This window comes from Triturus cristatus, chromosome 8, assembly GCF_964204655.1.
Source record: "Triturus cristatus chromosome 8, aTriCri1.1, whole genome shotgun sequence".
NCBI lineage: Eukaryota > Metazoa > Chordata > Amphibia > Caudata > Salamandridae > Triturus > Triturus cristatus.
Genome location: NC_140591.1, coordinates 790,969,457 through 790,987,795, shown reverse-complemented (window position 1 = coordinate 790,987,795; position 18,339 = coordinate 790,969,457). Strand labels below are relative to the sequence as shown.

Genomic DNA, 18,339 nt, shown 5'->3' with positions numbered 1-18,339 from the left:
ATGGCTTCATAATTTTGAACATGATGTTACCGATCATATCTCTTCAGACACTTGGCAGGATATTGGTAGGCTTTCTCTTCGTAATAAAATTGCCCCTTCTTTAATGCAGTCTAAGTTTTTCTCTATTAATCTTCTTCACTGGACTCCCACTCGTTTGTATTCGTTAAATCTTAAGGAAGATAATTTATGTTGGAGTTGTGGTCTTGCACCAGGCGATTTTCAGCATATGTTCTTTGATTGTTCTCTTCTCCAACCCTTTTGGGGTTTAATTCATAAACACCTCATGCTTATCTTTAATATTAAGTTTCAACTTTCATTTCCGTTAGTCCTTTTAGGCCCGCTGGCGGCCTCGGTCCCATTGCCTCTAGACTCCATGGAGGTACAACTGCTGGATCTTTTACTAACCGTTGCAGTCAAAGTAATTCTCATGGAGTGGAAATCTTTTTCTTCAGTCTCTTATCATACTTGGTGGGCATGGGTTTCTTTCCTACGTAGTGCTCATACTTTAGTTGAGCATGCTCATCTTTCTCCGTCTATATCTTCTGGTGTGTGGTTGGCGCTAGATACGTACATGCAATTGGCCTCAGAGGGATTGGTGGATCAATATCCCTTTGATTTGTCTATTTAATGTTGTCTTGAGTGTTCGGTGAATCCTTTGGAAATCCCTCTCTTTTCTCTCCCTTTATCTTGTCTCTCCTCTTCTCTATCCTGTCTCTTCTCTATCTTTGCTTTTTTCCTTTCTTTCCTCTTATCCCCAGTTTAATATCTAATGATGATACTTTTGATAATTACTTCTCCCGGTTTTTCATTGCTTCCTCCTCAATTGACGTATGTCTCTGATACTTTCAGAATAATGAATGTTTAGATATATTTTTATTGGTTATTATCAACCTAACATTTTACATATTTTAGCTGTTATCAATTGTATCATTCTTGCCTGTATATTATGTTTGTATCTAATCTTTTAAAAAATAAATTCTTTTGAAATCAAAAAAACTTCATAACGCTGGTTCTACTTGTTGGATGTTTGTTGTTTTGGTCTTGTTTTGTTCATTAAATGAAGCTCTATTTTCTAACGTGGTGTGGATAATTTTTATGTGCATCCGTCTTTCCCTGACTAGGATCGTGGTCCCTACTTGGGACAGAATCCTCACCTCTGCCAACGAGAGACTCAATTTGCAACAATATACATATATTTTTCAGGTTTTTATTTATGCACCTATATACACATGCACCGTGTTTTCAACGGAACTCTTATTGATTATGATCCCTTCAAATCAGAGGAGGAATCTTACTGCTTTATGTTAAAGTATGTGTAATTGAATGTTTCTGCCTTGAAAAGGCAGTCTTTGGCTCAGAAGCATGTTGGTTATTTATGATTAAATCAGCTATATTTCTGTGACTATGCTCAATTTGGATTACACATACTTAAAGTATTTTGACTATGTTTGTGTCACTTTTCAGAATACTTCTGCAGTTACATTAACTTTGGATTCTACATATTTAAAATATATTTTTTGTAGTAGGATTTTTACTATACAGGTTTCTGAATTTTTTTTGTAATAAAACAATATATAATTTCAGCTAAAAGGTTCTCATGTTATAATTGTTTCTGTCACACTAAGGAGTTTCCAATTCTTTTTTATTCTGTTAAGGGGATCTTTCACAAACACAATCAGTACCCCCTTCTTGTATGTGGAGTGGAGCATGAGGTCTCCTACTCAATATGTGTACTGTGCTTGAATAACACATTTTGTAAACATCTGACAATCCAACTTGAATTTCCTGATTTTGAAATAGGTTTTCCTATGCATGCATGTGTAATTGATGCAAATAAATGTTTTATCTTCTTGTTTTATTCTGTCAATACAATTAATTAATATCCTTCATACAGCTAGGGAGTACAAGGCCAACTCTGCCTAATCTCACACGTTTTGTAAGAATTCAGGGAATTTCATAGCCTGCTTAGCCTAAAAAGGTGATACAATTTCATGTAAGAAACTATGTTTGTTGCAAAAAACCACCTGGTCTTCATACAATTTAATGTATGGCTTCTTTGCATATAGTGCTCAACACTTAGACTCTGAAGAACTAATTGCAACAGGAATCGGGCCTTCCAAGTTAATGCCTGCAAAGTACCTGGATGTAAATATTTTAAAGGTAGTCCCATACTGCATTCAAGACAAAATTTAGCACCAAAGAGCATGAATGGACAGTTCTTGGTGGTATCATACTTTTAAGTCCTCTATAAAAGTTGCGCTACAAGAAGTGTTTTTAGGTCTCGCCAGGCGTTAGCAGCACGCATGCGCTGTCTCGCCATGAGAGGGCCTTTTGTAATCGATACTATTCCAGAAGTGTACTTTTAGCCCCACCCCTCTTTTCCATTGGCTTGCATTGTTTATGTTAAACAATGGCGCGTGATTGGAAAGCGGGCTTTTGGGTTACCTCCTTGTCCACTTTTAGGACGGCCCAACTGGACAGGCCGACACGATGTTTTTTCCCGTGACGTAAGAGCTCCTCGCACAGCCACAGCGCACGATGGCCCCTCCTCCCATAATTTTCTTTTTTAGTTGTCTAAATGCAGTTCACTCAAGAAAGCGCTCGGTGTTTTCACTCTTCAGAGCTTTAAACAGGACCGCAATTCTTATCTCGTCACATTTGCTGTTCATGCGATCAAATGTCAGCTGTGCCGAGGGCGTGTGTTTACTTTGTTTAAATCTACATCTGCCACGGTCCTCTAAAAATACACTATATGATAGACTACCATTACATTACTAATGCAAGAGTACATTTACACCCAGACACCTGGACGGAGAAGGAATCTTCTTCCGAGACTAGCTTTATTCGTGGGGTGAATGCGAGCCAGGGATGAATGGAGAGGGAGAATCATGTTCACAAAGCACTTCCAGGCCCCGTTTCATACGCAGAAACGAGGCCTGCAGAGAAGGATGTGTATACTTTGATTGACTCCGTAACTGTTCCAAAAGTGCGTGCTAACATCTACATATGTAAAAGTTATTTTTGCTTTAATATGGATTGTCCGCACTTGCCGCATAATCCACCATTTACAACCAGATTTTCTCAGATACAAATTATATGTCGCATGCTGAGCAAAGATTGACTGGTACTGGTAACCTTTCCTTTTCTGATTTTCAGAACGGGTACTGTCAGAGATAAAAACATTTGCTCAGACGGATTTACTGTGCGTGCGTGTCATAATAGCAGAATAATGCTGCTACAGATCGTGTGGCATTGTGCGGTATAAATTGCCTTTTCTTGCCGCATAATTTAGTTAAGGTAGGAGGGTCATATGGCCCTTGGTTGCCAGATAATTCTTGCGGCCCGTGCTTGGACAGCTTAGTGGCTTTATATCCGGTCAGCCCACGAGGCTGTAACTGTCCTCATTTCCGGGTCCTGGGCCGCTGCTGGATTTCTCTCTCGGGTCCGAAGTGTGTTCAGTCATTTTGGGTTAGCCTTGCGTTGCTCTTCTATTGGCATCTCCCTGAGTGGGAGGGCAGTCAGTCCTGCAGTAATCCCTCAGTTGAAGGTGTGAGGGGGAGGGACGCTGCACGCTCTTGTTTCTCGCTGAGTGGCACTAGCCCTCACAGTGAGACTGGATGAGTTTTGACATCTCACCGCATTGGTATAAACAAAGTGCACCCCGAGGGATCACGGGGGTCAGGGCAGCGAGAGGAAGTTGGGTTTCCAAAACAGGAGGGTCAGGAGGAATGTGTAGGAGGAGAGATGAGCAGCAGGGCTCTGCTGTCAGCGTCACCCCTGCGTCTCCAGTCACACACACACACACACGGGGCTGTCACCAGCAGCGTTTATTTGGGTGCAGTCAGCCCAGCTTGCTCTTGGGGTTCTAGCGCCCCTCGAATACTAACGCTTGTAATAAGTGCCTGCACGCATTACACTAGTATTTCCCCAGAATTGGTGTTACAGATAGATTCTCCTGCCGTTGTATTACATGTACTTGTCATGCGTGTCTCCGTGGGTGCTCATGTGCAGAGCCCTTATTACTGCATACTTCATAGGAACGTACTCTGCGGTTTTAACAAATCATGTGTATTTGTAAAGCGTAAGCCCGAGTTCGCAGATGTGACGTCACTGATTTGGTTAATGGTACCGTCAAGCATAATAATCAAAGGCGAGCGTTCTGGATGTGCGGTACAAAGAAGCTCACGAGAGGGGTCCGGGTTGCGCAGATATCCTGGTAACAGCACGGCCGGATTACTGAGATAGGCCATCCTTCATTCAGCATGCACAAAGATCACAGTTGTTGCCTTCCAGGGTTTGATGGCCAGAGCCTTTTTTTTTTTTTACATGCAAATATTTACTATGAAATATATACTTATTGTGCTGAGAAGAACCCCATCGTGGGGGCAACGGACTAATAACAGCAACCACAGACCGAAGGGGGAGGCAGGCGTCGTTAAGGCTTCCACATACCCACTACCAACATTTAACAGTGGAGCGATATAAACCAGTTGTTGCATCTCTTGGCAACTTAATACCTTTGGCCGTACTTCAAGCATTTATGTAAGTTTAAACTATTGGCATTGTAAATGACAATGCATTTTATTTAGGTTTCAAAAACCAAAAATAAATAAAAGGTATTGTCATTTACAATGCCAATAGCTCAAACTCACGTAAATGCGAAACCTGTTGCATTGCAAATGCTTGTTTATTTTGTAAGTAAGCAGCTATTACTGCTAGATGAACGCTAATAGAGCTATAGGCCAATTCACATTGTGGTAAAGAAAGTAGTAATTTCACAATGTCACTCGGGTACACCTTTCAATCGATCACTGGAGAATGAGGCACAATAAGTGGTAAAACGTTTCCATTTAGGAGCAAAAGCAAGTTCTAGCAGTTGGGAGTCTTGCCTCCCTTAAAATCATCTTTCACTCGAGGAAACTGCAGATAACCATCTTCAAGACCTAAATAGCCAAGTCCTAAATTGAGTGCTTGTGGACTGAGATGACAAACCTGACCTCGTTGACTGAGCAAATCTGGGTGAAGTGACCGCTTGCATTGTGGCTGAAGGAGCAGATAATGAAGTTGAGTAAACCAAGCTTGTCTTGCCCACATAGAAGCAACGACAATTCGCGTCATGGCCGCCTGGCGTATTTTCTTTACTACAAATGAAAAGAGTGGGAGAGATGGAAACACAAACAAATGTTTCCACCGGGCATTCCCCTAGGACTAGCGGTGTGGATATCTTGACATGAAGCTTTGGCATTTTCTGTAACACGTCTGTCTACAGCTCACACTTGTATATTTTCTGACTCTCTATGCTCAGGTGATGTCCAATGTTGTTGTTGTTTGCCTCCCATGGGTGTTCTGTCAGAAGATAGATCTCTCTGCCTAGTGTCCAGTGCTAAATCATTTGCACATGCCTGGACAGCTAGAATGAGTGTGTGCCCCGCTGCTACTGAGTGAACTATATTGTCATACTGTCTGCTTGAATGAGGCCTACCTTTTTATGGAGAGTCGTCTAAAGAAACGTCCATTGCCAGCAACACTGCATTTAACACCAACTCGTAGATGTGCTGCTGCTTTCTTGGGCTGATTCAGCTGCTCTGAACTACTAGGCATTCCCATCCAGTGACAGATGCATCCGTTGCAATAGTCTATTGCAGCTGAGGGTTTGCAAATTGTCAGTCCACCAAGACATGTTGCCTGCTTAACCATACCAATCTATGTCTTACACTGGGTGACAACAACGTTCTTGCTAGACACTCCTTTAAAGAACATATATACACGCAGAAATAAGGAAGCAATACAGTATTTCATGTCATCATTCCCATTAACTTCATAAGTATCCTTATTGCCAGAAACTGTGATGAATGGTGGAGATGAATCATTCTCTCAAACCAAGGCACACTCTTTTCTGTGTGATAGAATTGTGCCTGAATCATACCATATTGCTTATAGGAAAATATGGATGTGGTATTTTTCACAGCAAGGGGAAACTGTAGTTTGTCAGGCAAATATACTGTTAGTTGGATGTGTCCTAAGCATCGTCTTGGCAGCCCGAACTTCCAAGCCAGGTCCTCCCTGGACCAGAAACAAGCATCCTAGGACTGGTTTCAGGGTTTCACCACTCTTCAGCCAGGATAGCTTGATTCCAGTGGCACAGTGAGCCCAGGACCCATGTCTGGGCATACCTGGCGCACTTAGGGCAAGAAAGCAAAAGACACACAATTGGACGGAATGCTCTCAATGCCACTGGAATCAAGCTATCCTGGTTGAAGAGAGGTGAAACCCCAAAACCGGTCCTAGGATGCTGGTTTCCAGTCCAGGGAGGACCTGGCTTGGCAGTTCAGGCTGGACTGTTCCCATGAGGCACAGGGTCAAGACCGATTTGCAAATGGCTGGCTTCAAACTGGAATGGCATGGTGAGCAAAAAAACGACGGATTTAGGCCCAGATCTCTGTACTGGGGTGGATGTATGACATTGTTCTGCATTCTGTCCATCAACTGTTGTTTTTCCATCCTTTTCCCTGCAGCATCAATACATTTCCTTTCTTTATCAGGAGGCGGCCCTCATCTGATGCCCTGCTGATCAGCTCGTTTTGGCAGTGTGGACCACGATGGAGTTTGATGCACTTGCCCTTTAACATATATAGTGGATCATAGAGGCAACTGAGTGAGTCTTTGCTGTGGTCTAAAAACTTTTCTACCATTGTTCATCGCAACACTCTCCTCTTCCCCTACTGCGACTGACACTCTATGTTGACAGGCAGCTCTTTGCATAAATTAATGGTGGACCGACACTTTGTCGGGAGGAAAGGCTTTGATAGGATGTGATTACAAACCTTCCTTAACTATTGTTTATCTTTTTTTCTAGACTTGTGCAAAGAGGAGTACAAAGCACATCAGTTGCTAACATTATTATAATTCAATTCCATCTACATAAATACCATTGCGAAAATTACAGTGCCGAACAAGTACAATACAATATCTTCCAATCTGTTCAGTCAACACCAAAAGAGTCCCCAAACCTGTGTCAACTCACTCCTACTATACAAATATCCAATACATCTTCTACCATGTTACCACAATCACTTCAGAGTCCTTAACCACAAAACATTTCTTCCTGTAAATACCTACAATAAAGCACTGCAATTCCCTTTCTATGAATTTAAGCAAATTGTATGTTAACCATATTTTTGTTACTCTCAACCATGTGCTATGTACTCTCAAGCATGTGCTATGCTTCCAAAAGTCTGTTGCTGCCTCAAATCTTTCTTATAATAAAGCCCAAGCTACTGAAAATGGAAGATCAGCTGGCTTCTTTCAATCAAAATGGCATAATAAATCTTGGAATTGGAAAGAAATGTCAGGAAAGCCCCCCCAAAAAATACAACTGATTAAGAGTTTCATTTGACGTTCTAAATAGATTATGTACCTTAAGTATATCAACTGGTGATACTATACAATTGAAAATATTTTATAAAGTTTAGAAAAATGTACAAAATATAATATAATTCTTTTTTGGGATTAATGCAACCACTCTTCCCAAGCCTATAAAGCACAACAGAGCCACAGGTCCATGGCCCCAATGAACTTTCCAGTCTCTCTAAATCAATGCTATGCAGGAGTTGGGAATTTCTATCACCCTGACACCCCGTATATATTGTTTGGCATCGAAGGCAATACTGTCAGGCGCTGAGCTTGGGCGCCTACCCTGTCTCACGCTGGGCCCGGGACTACGTCAACCACAACACCCGGAGACAAGGGGGCGGGGCCAAGGGCTCAAATATCGGAGACGCGAGCCGAAAGGCGCGCGTATTTCTGCTCATTGAACCCGGAAGCGACGGAGGACTCCACGCTAACGGCGAACGCCTATTGAACAGGCAGGACGTTGCGGTTCCCGAGTCACGGGAGACCGCGGTGAAGCGCTGAAGTAAGCGCCTCTGCGCCAACCGAGGAACTCTGCCTTCGTTACTCACGGGAGTCGACTGTGAGACGTTTGGCGGCCTTAAAGCTGCATTGTGGTTCCCGCGAGGAGGAAGACCACCACGGGCGCTGTGTTAGCGCCGTTGCACATTTCCTGGATGCTGGGATCGAAGCCTTCCTGAACGGAGGAGCGAAGCTTGCCCTGTACAGTAAGAGGCACAGTACATGCTGTATATTACGGGGAAATAATCATATCGACTAGCCAAGTGCAAGCGGAAGGGGAGGCTGTCCCCAGCGAGACTTGTTTCACAGTTAGTGGTGTACTATCTGGAGGCCTTGGGATACACTTTATGTTTGCTCATACCTTAGGTTTCGTGACTTATAGCCGGTTCCTGAGGCAGCCTGGGGTTAATGCTGGTACGGCTACTTCATTAAGGCAGAGCCATTTAGGTTTGCACATGCCTCAGGTTTCGTGACTTATAGCTGGTTACAGAGCTAGCATGGGGATAATGCTGGTGCGGCTACTTTATTAATGCAGAGCAACACGGGGATCTTAAAGCTCTGAAAACTGCTGGAATGAACAGCAGAGTTCCTTTATAATTTGGAACAGGGACGGGGAGGAATTGTATGGCTGTTCGGTAGCTGCTTGATGGTACAGGGCTCTGGATGTCCTTCTTGGGGTGAAAGGCATCGATACCTGGAGTTGGAGCATGTTAGGTGGTGTGTATGTATAGACACATTTAGTAAGGTATATTTAGTGAGACCTAAAGAGAGTAGCGATGATATTTTGCTGTTGTTCTTTATGTACTCTTTTGGTGCAGGTATCCTCCTCCCCGCTGTTCCCTTCCTAATTCCTTTCCCTCACCTGATAGCCCTAGTACTCTGTGTTGGTTGATTCCAGAGTCGGGGACATCTGGAGGTGGAACCCTTTGTGCATCGTTCAAGACCAAAGGAGTCGCAGTGGAACGTGACAAATACGTCTGCACAGTTATTTTGTCCACTGGGCAAGTCCGCTCAACTCCCCGCAGCACAAACCCTTCAGCTGTCAGTTTACAGTGCCACAGTATAGTTGTGATAAGAGGACTGTCTGCTACTAAGAGAAGGTATGCATCCATATATATGGCTCAATACCACAAAGCCCTTACTGTTAAGAGAGAGCACTCATGGAAAATATACTCACCTGTAAATTAGCTTGCCTTACTGACAGTGGTTCGTATAAAGAGGGTACATGTTTCCATAACGTAACCATTTGCAGCCATTTACAATGTACCCAGAATGTTCCATGCCGATATGAAAATATATGCCGACTAACGGAAGGAGATTTGTGATTGTTATCCTTCAAAATAAAATATTAGCAGCTTAAAAAAGAGCGAGAGCAAGGAAGCGATTTTATCAGCGTAAACTATTAGGCATGAATACTTAACAGGAGTTCACAAGAACAATCTAATAGGACAACAGGTGTACAGAACATGGAAGCAGGACTGCTTCCATGTTCTGTACACCTGTTGTCCTATTAGATTTTTCTTGTGAACTCCTGTTAAGGACTCCATTTGGAATCATACCTTGTTCATTACTTATCAAATACTGTATTTGGATCATCATATGTATTAATGGCTGTGCTGCAACAGCTTTTTTCTTGTGTTCAATTGTATGCATGTTAATTTTTACAGTGCTATTAGCACCTCTGGGTAGTAGGTGTATTAAGCTACTTTAGCACCCCGGTCAAACTTTAGTGACAGATTTGTTCACACTTTATTGTGGTAAGGTGTAAAATTCATAGTTCATTTTGATTGTGCGGTAATTTTCCCTTATAGGAACCACTACTACCTATCCGTTTCTCTTCAATAAAACACGTTGGATCGTCCTACACATTACAAAAAATTTATAAGAATCAGAATAACTTTAAAGCAAGTATGGGCAACTTGTATTAAAAAAATAAATGAACTGATTCTTAAAGAAAGCCACATATTGCACAGGCCGATCTGCGATCTTGCATGGGTGCAGCATTACGAATCTCAGACATTCAAACGAGTTAACAGAAGTAGCCCTGCAAAGCTGAAACAGTTACAAGTTTCCAGGCGTACTTAAAGCAAATATTTGCACATTTCTTTTCTGCATGAGCAAATACAGTCATATTTTTGCTCATGTGAAAATATGCCAAAGCAAGTGCAAATTTACTTGCTGGAGTTTTTTTAAGATCTTTTTCTCAAGGGGACAATATTAGTAGAGAAACTCTAATCCCTCCAACCCAACTTTACTTGGGTGGGGAGTCCCTTCCGACCGTGGAAAATGTTTTACACCGAAGATGTCAGGAGCAACCCTGATCTTTTCAAAGGGAACAAGCATTGGCACAGCCAATCGGTCTCGCTTTTGGGACCTTATAAGTATTTAGTTAAGCAGCGCAATATCCTTGGTGCAACAACATCAACTGTTGCATGGCTAAACACTTATAAGGTCCCAAAGGTGAGACCTATTGGCTATGCCAATGCTTGTTTATATTACTACTGTGTGTGGGGTTGAATGGTTGTAATGATATATAGAAGTGGTAGTAGGCATTCCCTAGATACACATTGGCTTTCTATATGTACTTTTAAACATGATAGGGCACATTTTTTTGCTTATAAATACCTTACAGAATCTGTGCAATAACTGCTATACATACAGAGTACAACATTAATAGGCTTTCTCATAAAAAACTGTATGTTAAATAGTACGATAGGTGACTGTTGGGCTTATTTAGTGACTGCCACTTATAGCAATAAATAGTAACATTTTGATAGCGATGTGGGGCCTAGATTGGCTCTATCCGGTTGTCTTCAGAGGCTGGTGTCTTGGTATGCCGGTGAGTTTAGGATGAGATGCATGCGTAATGTGGCCCGAGAGGGGCGGGCAGCCACGGCTAGAGTGAGGAGGAGACTTTGTGAAACCACTGGAGAGGCTCTGCAGGGGCTGATGAGGTTATTGGCAGTTGCACGGGTAGTAGGGAGCCAGTGGGGGGTGAGAGGGGGCCTGGTGTGAGCATATGAAAAATGTGCTAGGGCTAACAGATTCCCGGGGGTGTTGTGTTGCATTTGGCACATGTGATTTTCTTGGCAAGCTTTGGTGGGTGGCGGTCGACTGAGAGTGTATAGGGGGCACACGTGGGATATGATGGGCAGCTTGTAGTTTTATAACTGGACGGGAGGTGAGCAGAAGTGTTCGCGCATAGCGGGGAGTTGTTTAGCATCGGAGCAGCAGTTTACGAGGTAAGGCCCTGCAAAGTGATGGAAAGTGAGTGTTTGGCTGCATGGCGGGCAGAGTTTTGGGACCTGTGCTTAATGTGCAGCTGAGTCCTTTTTCCTGTGCTTGCGGAAGCGGTGTTGCTGAGCGTTTTATACACTTGATGACCTGTCATCACGCGCATTGTACTTTTTAAAAATAACCTTTATAGGAATCTGCTTTTAAGTTCGCTGCCACGCTGCCTTGCCGCCTGTAAACTGGGGAAACAGTCAGGCTTACCTGCACGTTAATTGTTGTGTTCACCCGCATTCGGCGGGACTTAGTTAGCGGGGGCTCCTGGTTTGCGGCGCTTGACCGCCATCTTGGGGTGGGCGAGGGAAGGCTTTGGCCATTCTAGGCGCCATATTGGGTGGGTCAGACGCCATACTAGGCGGAACCCACGCATTGGAGAGCTATATAAACTGCTCTTCTGACACGGTAAGGTAGACCTGTCATCACGCGCATTGTACTTTTTTAAAATAACCTTTATAGGAATCTGCTTTTAAGTTCGCTGCCACGCTGCCTTGCCGCCTGTAAACTGGGGAAACAGTCAGGCTTACCTGCACGTTAATTGTTGTGTTCACCCGCATTCGGCGGGACTAAGTTAGCGGGGGCTCCTGGTTTGCGGCGCTTGACCGCCATCTTGGGGTGGGCGAGGGAAGGCTTTGGCCATTCTAGGCGCCATATTGGGTGGGTCAGACGCCATACTAGGCGGAACCCGCGTGGCGTAATACTATTAATAAGAATGGAGGAACGGGCGCGCAGCGTTCGCGCGCAGCGGGCGCGCCGTGGGCGCTCCAGAGGTGCGCCAGAGGTAAGCCCGTTTGCGCCCGTTCGCGTCCTGGGTGCTTCCGGTATTACAGGGCCGACTACTCCACACTTAGTATACTCCCGAGAAGAATTGTGTGCCCTGAACCATCATAAGGTCCCAATTAAACGATTTACCACGTGGTCATCTATCCAGCCCACTATATCTTGCGGTCTTCGTAATGTCCGTTCCCTTGTAAAGCACCATGTCGAAATTGCTTTATTAGTTGAGTCTGCTAAACTGGACATTTTGTTTCTAACAGAGACCTGGACTAGAATAGATAGTGGAGCGGAGCTGGGTTGGGCTTGCCCTCCGGGCTATTTTATAAGACATATTCCTCGAACTACGGGGAGGGGTGGTGGAGTGGGATTTATTTGTAGGGACACACTCTCCCTCTCACAGCTCGCAGTTAAACAAGTGACAGGATTTGAACTCTTGGGCTTCTCCCTGATGGCCCAGGGTGGCATAGTATTAGCAGGTCTTCTTTGTTATAGACCACCCTCCGGAATTACTTCTTCTTTCCAGCAATTTATTGACCTTGTTTATGACCTATCTAACTCACATTCTAAGTTCTTAGTGTTGGGCGACTTCAATCTGCGACCCTCAGGCTCACAAGAACTAGCCTTCAGAGAGATCTGCCAAGCATGTAGCAATATACAGCTAGAGCAGCTTGTGCAGTGTTCTACTCATGTGAAGTGGCATACCCTGGACCTGGTCTTTGCGGACAAGAAGTTGGTTGTTATTAATGAGGTCATGGATCAATGCTGGACAGATCAAGCTTTGGTCCTTATGTCTATCTTTGTGTCAGGAGAACAGCGTAGTGGAGATGGCATGGTTAGGCATAAATTTAGTAGGCAGTGGTCTCGTTTGCTAAGGGGGTCAAGTTTACCCTCACTACTGCCCACAACATTTGCGGTGGAGGAAACCGTGGATAAAAGCTATGCTGCTCTTAGTCAACAAATTATGACATCACTAGACGAATTGATCCCTCTAAAGAGGGTAAAGAACAAACCTCTGAGAGCCAACGCCTGGTTTGCTAGTGATCTTAGTCAACAGAAACTCCGCTGTAAACAGGCGGAGCGTGCTTGGAGGAGAGGTTACGGGGAACCGGATCGTGTGGCGTATAGGCAGGCTTTGCGGGAATACAAAGTCCACTTAAGGATGGCCAAGGCGAAGTTCTTGGAAGATTCTTTGACCAAAGCCACTAATAAATCACAGACCCTTTTTAAACTGGTAAATAACCTGGCCAATCCTGCCTGCGCAGCACCAGTTACTGTAGCATCTCAGGAACTGTGTGACTCCTTGGCCTCTGCGTTTGAGGAAAAAATTAAGTTAATTTTGAGTGGCCTCTCGACCTCGGGCCACGTGGATTCGGGAAAGCTTTCTCCATTAGAATCTCTCCATTCCCCAAGTGATGAGGAGGTTAAAGGGGAGCAACAGCAACTATCTTGCTTTCCTACCCCTTCCTTGGAGGAATTTTATACACTAGCTAATGGTGTGTCCTCGGGTTCCCCACTTGACCCTTTGCCACACAAGATATGGAAGGCTCTCCAGACAGAACTGCTACCCCCGCTACATACCATCTGCTGCCAGTCATTGGCTACAGCTTCGGTCCCTGACAGTTGGAAGTTGGCTATAGTGACACCTTTGTTAAAAAAGCCTTCTTTGGACCCATTATGTCCAGCTAGCTATAGGCCCATCTCGTTGCTACCATTTCCTATAAAAATCTTGGAGAGGCTGGTCACAAGAACTCTATCTAATTTCCTGGAATCCAACTCATGTCTGGACGCAGTCCAATTTGGATTTAGACCAGCGCATGGGACAAAGACCGCCTTGATCACCGTGTTGGATGATCTGCGAACGCGTGTCGACATAGGTAAGGCAGCATTTTTAGTGTTGCTGGACATGTCGGCCGCGTTCGACACGGTGGATCATGCTGTCCTTTTGGACCGCCTTCAGAGAGCGGGTGTTGCTGGTTTGGCGTTGGGCTGGCTAAAATCCTATCTTGATAATAGGCAACAAGCGGTTGCATTACCACCTTTTCGTTCAGCCATACGTCAGATGAAGCAGGGTGTACCACAGGGATCCGCGATCAGCCCGATCCTTTTTAATATTTACCTTCGACCCCTAATCAGTTTGATAAAATCATTTGGCATCTCAGTTATCAACTACGCCGATGACACGCAACTGATTTTTTCTTTTGAGGGTAAGGAGGCGGTCTCGAGGGACACTTTTCATCAGTGTATGTTGGAAACTGCAGAATGGCTTCGGTTTAACTCGCTCCAATTTAATGGGGCAAAAACCGAGGTGCTTCATTGCTCCTTGGACCGGCCCTCTCGCCCGTTGCCAGGGGATTTCTAGCCGGCTTCTATTTTGGGCACTGTGACAGCTGCTGAGTCGGCTCGCAATTTGGGGGTCATGTTTGAATCTAGTCTGCAGCTTGACACCTCTGTAAATAAGACCACAGCAACTTGTATGGGCTTACTTCGAGCACTACGCAAAATCCTGCCATTGCTCCCTTGGGGAGCTCGAGCAGAGGTGGTGCGTAGTACGATACTCAGTAGACTAGACTACTGTAACGCACTGCTTCTGGGGGCTCCCAAGTTTTTGGTAGCTAGGCTGCAGAGGGTTCAAAACATGGCAGCCAAACTGGCCCTAGCCCGACCACGCTCCGCGTCATCCTCAGCAGCATTATCCGACCTTCATTGGCTGCCTGTCCAGCAGCGTATTCTTTTTAAGGCCGCATGCATTGTTTTCAGGGCATTGCATGGAATGGGACCTCTGCCACTTCAAAACCTTTTTTCTTGGTATCAGGCTGCTAGACCCCTAAGATCCTCCTCGGCGTTCCTGATAAATGTTCCTAAATTTGTCAGAGTGAGGATGGGCGGCCGCGCTTTTGGCTTTGCAGCAGCTAAGTGGTGGAATACCCTTCCGCTGTCGCTAAGGAGCAAGCAAGATCTAAATTCCTTTAAAAAAGAGTTGAAGACCTTTCTCTTTCCTAGAGCAATGTAGTGTATTAGATCTGATGAACCATTGAAGGTCAAGCGCCAGGATACCCTTGGGGTGGCAGTCGCGCTCAATAAGAATATAATACATACATACGTACATACATTGTGCCGTTAATTAGTGCAGCGGCTTGGACTGCGTGAGTGAGGTGGAAAACAGCAAGAGTTCGCCATCAGATGGGAGGCCTGGTGGGGGAGTCGGCTAGGCTACCGCTGTTTGAGAGCAGGGGGGCTACCTGTTGCAGTGAAGGTTCACGGTGGATTTTGATGGGCAGGCTTGTGGTATATCGATACGGAGCATTCTGCAGCTTGTGAGCCAGAAGTGCGGGGACCGGATTTGGGGAAATATTGTAAGTATGGGATGGCCATTTTGTAATAGTTATTGGTAACATATTTAGTGCTTATGGCGTTGTGCATAGGCAGCTGCGGGGTAAAAGGATGCAATTACATGGGTGTACGGTAGAGTGGGTAAAAGGGAGATGGGGGGGTAGGGGCAAACAGTGGGAAACTTGGATTACGAACATTGGCCGCGAGCAGCCGCGAGATGCGATATGTGGTGGGCGGTGGAGAGAGAAAAGGCAACTTACCAGCCTAAAACACGAGTGGCTCTTTCATCCCGAACGTTCCCTGCCGTCCATTAGCCTCAATGTGCCCCATCCGAACTTCCTATCTGAGATAGAGAGCGGAAGCACGGAGAGCAAACAAAATATGGGTGTAAGTGAAACAAGCAGCATGTGCTGCCCACCCCTCACGCACACCGGCTCCTTGCGCATGCACCGCTGCCATGTTTAGGTCAGGCAGCGATGCGCAAGACAAACAAAAAGTCCAAACAGTGCGGACTACAACTGTAGTTGGTGGCCGCTGCTTCCGGACTGCACAGAAGTCAGTTGGGCCACTGAAAACAAAGGTAAGAAACACTAAGTCAACACTAAGCCAATGGCAAGCAGCAGGAGAAACTACCGGCTGCTTGCCAACATATAGAGATTACTTTTGGTCTCGCTGAGACAGCGCATGCGCTGCCAAGACGAGACCTAAAAATGAGTTTGAGAAGAGGTGGATATTACCTATTAACATCTTAAGTTAGGAGAGTTCACAAACTCATAGGGCATTCTAGCCTTGAAAGTACCACTTCTGTCCACTTTTAGGCCCTGAGCGTATATTTGGTCATATGAAAATCTCTGTGAGAGTAAATCATTTTAAGAAAGCCAAACCAAGATTTGCACATGTGAGCTAAACTTACACTTGTAAATGCTTTGTAAATAGCGCCTATACTAATCTGAATCTCAAAAGACTTTGCAGAGGTCATCTATTATAAAAATACAAATGTCCAGACATTAATCTAGTGCTTTTTATATGCTCATCATTATGGCAAACCTGAGTACTGGCAGGCAGTGAGATGAAGTGATATGTCCAAGAATTAACAGCGTGATTATGTGAAAAAAGTCAGTATTTAAAGGGTCATCAGTTGGCAACACAGGCACTATACCGCAAGTGTAATCTGGGTTTATTTACAGTAACATTTTATGAAACCGAGTGCATGCCTAAAAGAAGCAAAACTACCAAAACAAATCATAAAATGCTTCCTCGGAAAGTGAGAAAGAGTGCAATGGTACAATTGTAAGACTTGTATAGCCTTAACTCAGTTATAATTATAACGCTGGTCGGATGGAAGTGCTGGCATATGCAGAGCTCTAGAGTGAATATTAAGCTGGCATAACAGAGCATCTGCATATGCAGGGACTGAATATTCAGCAACCGGAAACACAGAGTTCTGGTAAGTACAGTAGAATCAGAAAGGTGGAAATATCAGAGCTTTGCTGGAACACAAACTACGAGGCATGGTGTAAACTGAGAATCTAATATCAGAGGCTTAATGTAATGACAACTCTGCCAAAAGGCGTCGTCTCCGTGCATGGCAAGTGTTCAGGTGAAACCTAAGAATGATTATAGGTATAGCTTGGATATCTACTCTAACTTAATGATTGCCCACATCATACTTCTTGCATTATTTAAATAACCTCGCAGGCAACCTGGTAAAAATGAAGATAGAATCTAATCTTTCCTGGGCTCTTGCAGCGTGTTGACTGTATTGTATTAACAATAGCCATGACAAAGAGCACTTCATAAAAAAACAAGCATTTGCAAAGCAAATAGGTCGGCATTCAGGTTCCACCCTTTGGGCTTAGATCAGGCTTGATTTGTTTTGCTGGACTTTTGTAAAACGTATTTGAGGGGGATCTGCCAGGCCGTCTCCAATATATAAAAAGAAATAAACATCATCTAAACCCAAAATTGTTCTTGGTCTCAAAAAGCACACATTGCCATGGAAGCCCTTGGCAATGGAGGAACCTACATGGTGTGTGGACGTGCTTATTGTGAAAGAGAGGAACGCCATCACTCACCGTGAAAATATCCAATGACTAAGTGGGCTGACCAAGAGTTCCTTGCTGTATGCAGTGACAGGAGGAAGAAAATGTAAAGGACACAACAACATATCAACAGATGAAGAGGCTTGCTGAAATCCCCTGTAGGTACACTGTATTATTCTAGTAAAAACAAAAAGTCTTGGCTAAGGCTAGAAACATCTTTCAGGATACAAATAAAGTAAAACACACACAGAAATGTTACCACGATATTGTTTGTCCTGGCAATAGCATGCATGTTTTTGCCAAACCCATAACCCGAAAACTAAATGTCTCAAAGACTTTTTTGAGTCCATTTCGAAATGAAGATTTATCATTTTTATTTCGGTTTCTTTTGTTAAAAGAGTCCATTACTTTTTAAAGTATATTTGGTTACACTGCTTTGCTGTCATACCTCGAATGCCAAGACCAGTTATCGATCTGGTTCTGCTAATTTCAGAGTTACATTCCAAACAGAACAGTTCACAGCATTGCAGAAAAAGACTTCAAGAAAAAAAGGTAATCGCCTATTACCTTATCGATGATACCATCAATTTTCCCCTCTTCTACCGATTTCTTAATGGTGTGTGCAGTTTCAGCAACAGACTCCGATATTTTCTTTGTTGCAACAGAGGCAAAGTTGAATAGATAACCTTTTTTAATAAAAACAAACAAAACAATTAATTGAGTTTAGTGAAAATGTACTAAAGTAAACAGCAAAGTACTCAATAAACACATTATCTCAATTACTGTAACTGGGCTACTAATGCCTATTCGAATTTAGTTAACCACATTTAAATTCGTGCAGACCTCAACCCTTTTTACAATAAAACATTTATTTGGGAGTTTTGTATCACAATGCAGGCTCCCTTGCACCACTGCAGCTGCTGAATGGTAAAGCTTAAAACCAAGAGAAAAATACATCATCTGAGGGTAGAACGGTTCCAGGTCGATGAAG

General features: G+C 44.0%; 1 protein-coding gene across 2 annotated transcripts in view; it reads right to left on the bottom strand.

Annotated features, from left to right (window-relative positions):
- SYAP1 (synapse associated protein 1) overlaps positions 1-18,339 on the bottom strand; it is a 159,535-nt gene that overhangs the window by 103,793 nt on the left and 37,403 nt on the right. For both annotated transcript variants that reach the window (XM_085622231.1, XM_085622232.1), the window contains exon 2: positions 17,916-18,034. In XM_085622231.1, coding sequence (XP_085478357.1) covers positions 17,916-18,034 — 119 coding nt within the window. The remainder of the gene's footprint in view (positions 1-17,915; positions 18,035-18,339) is intronic.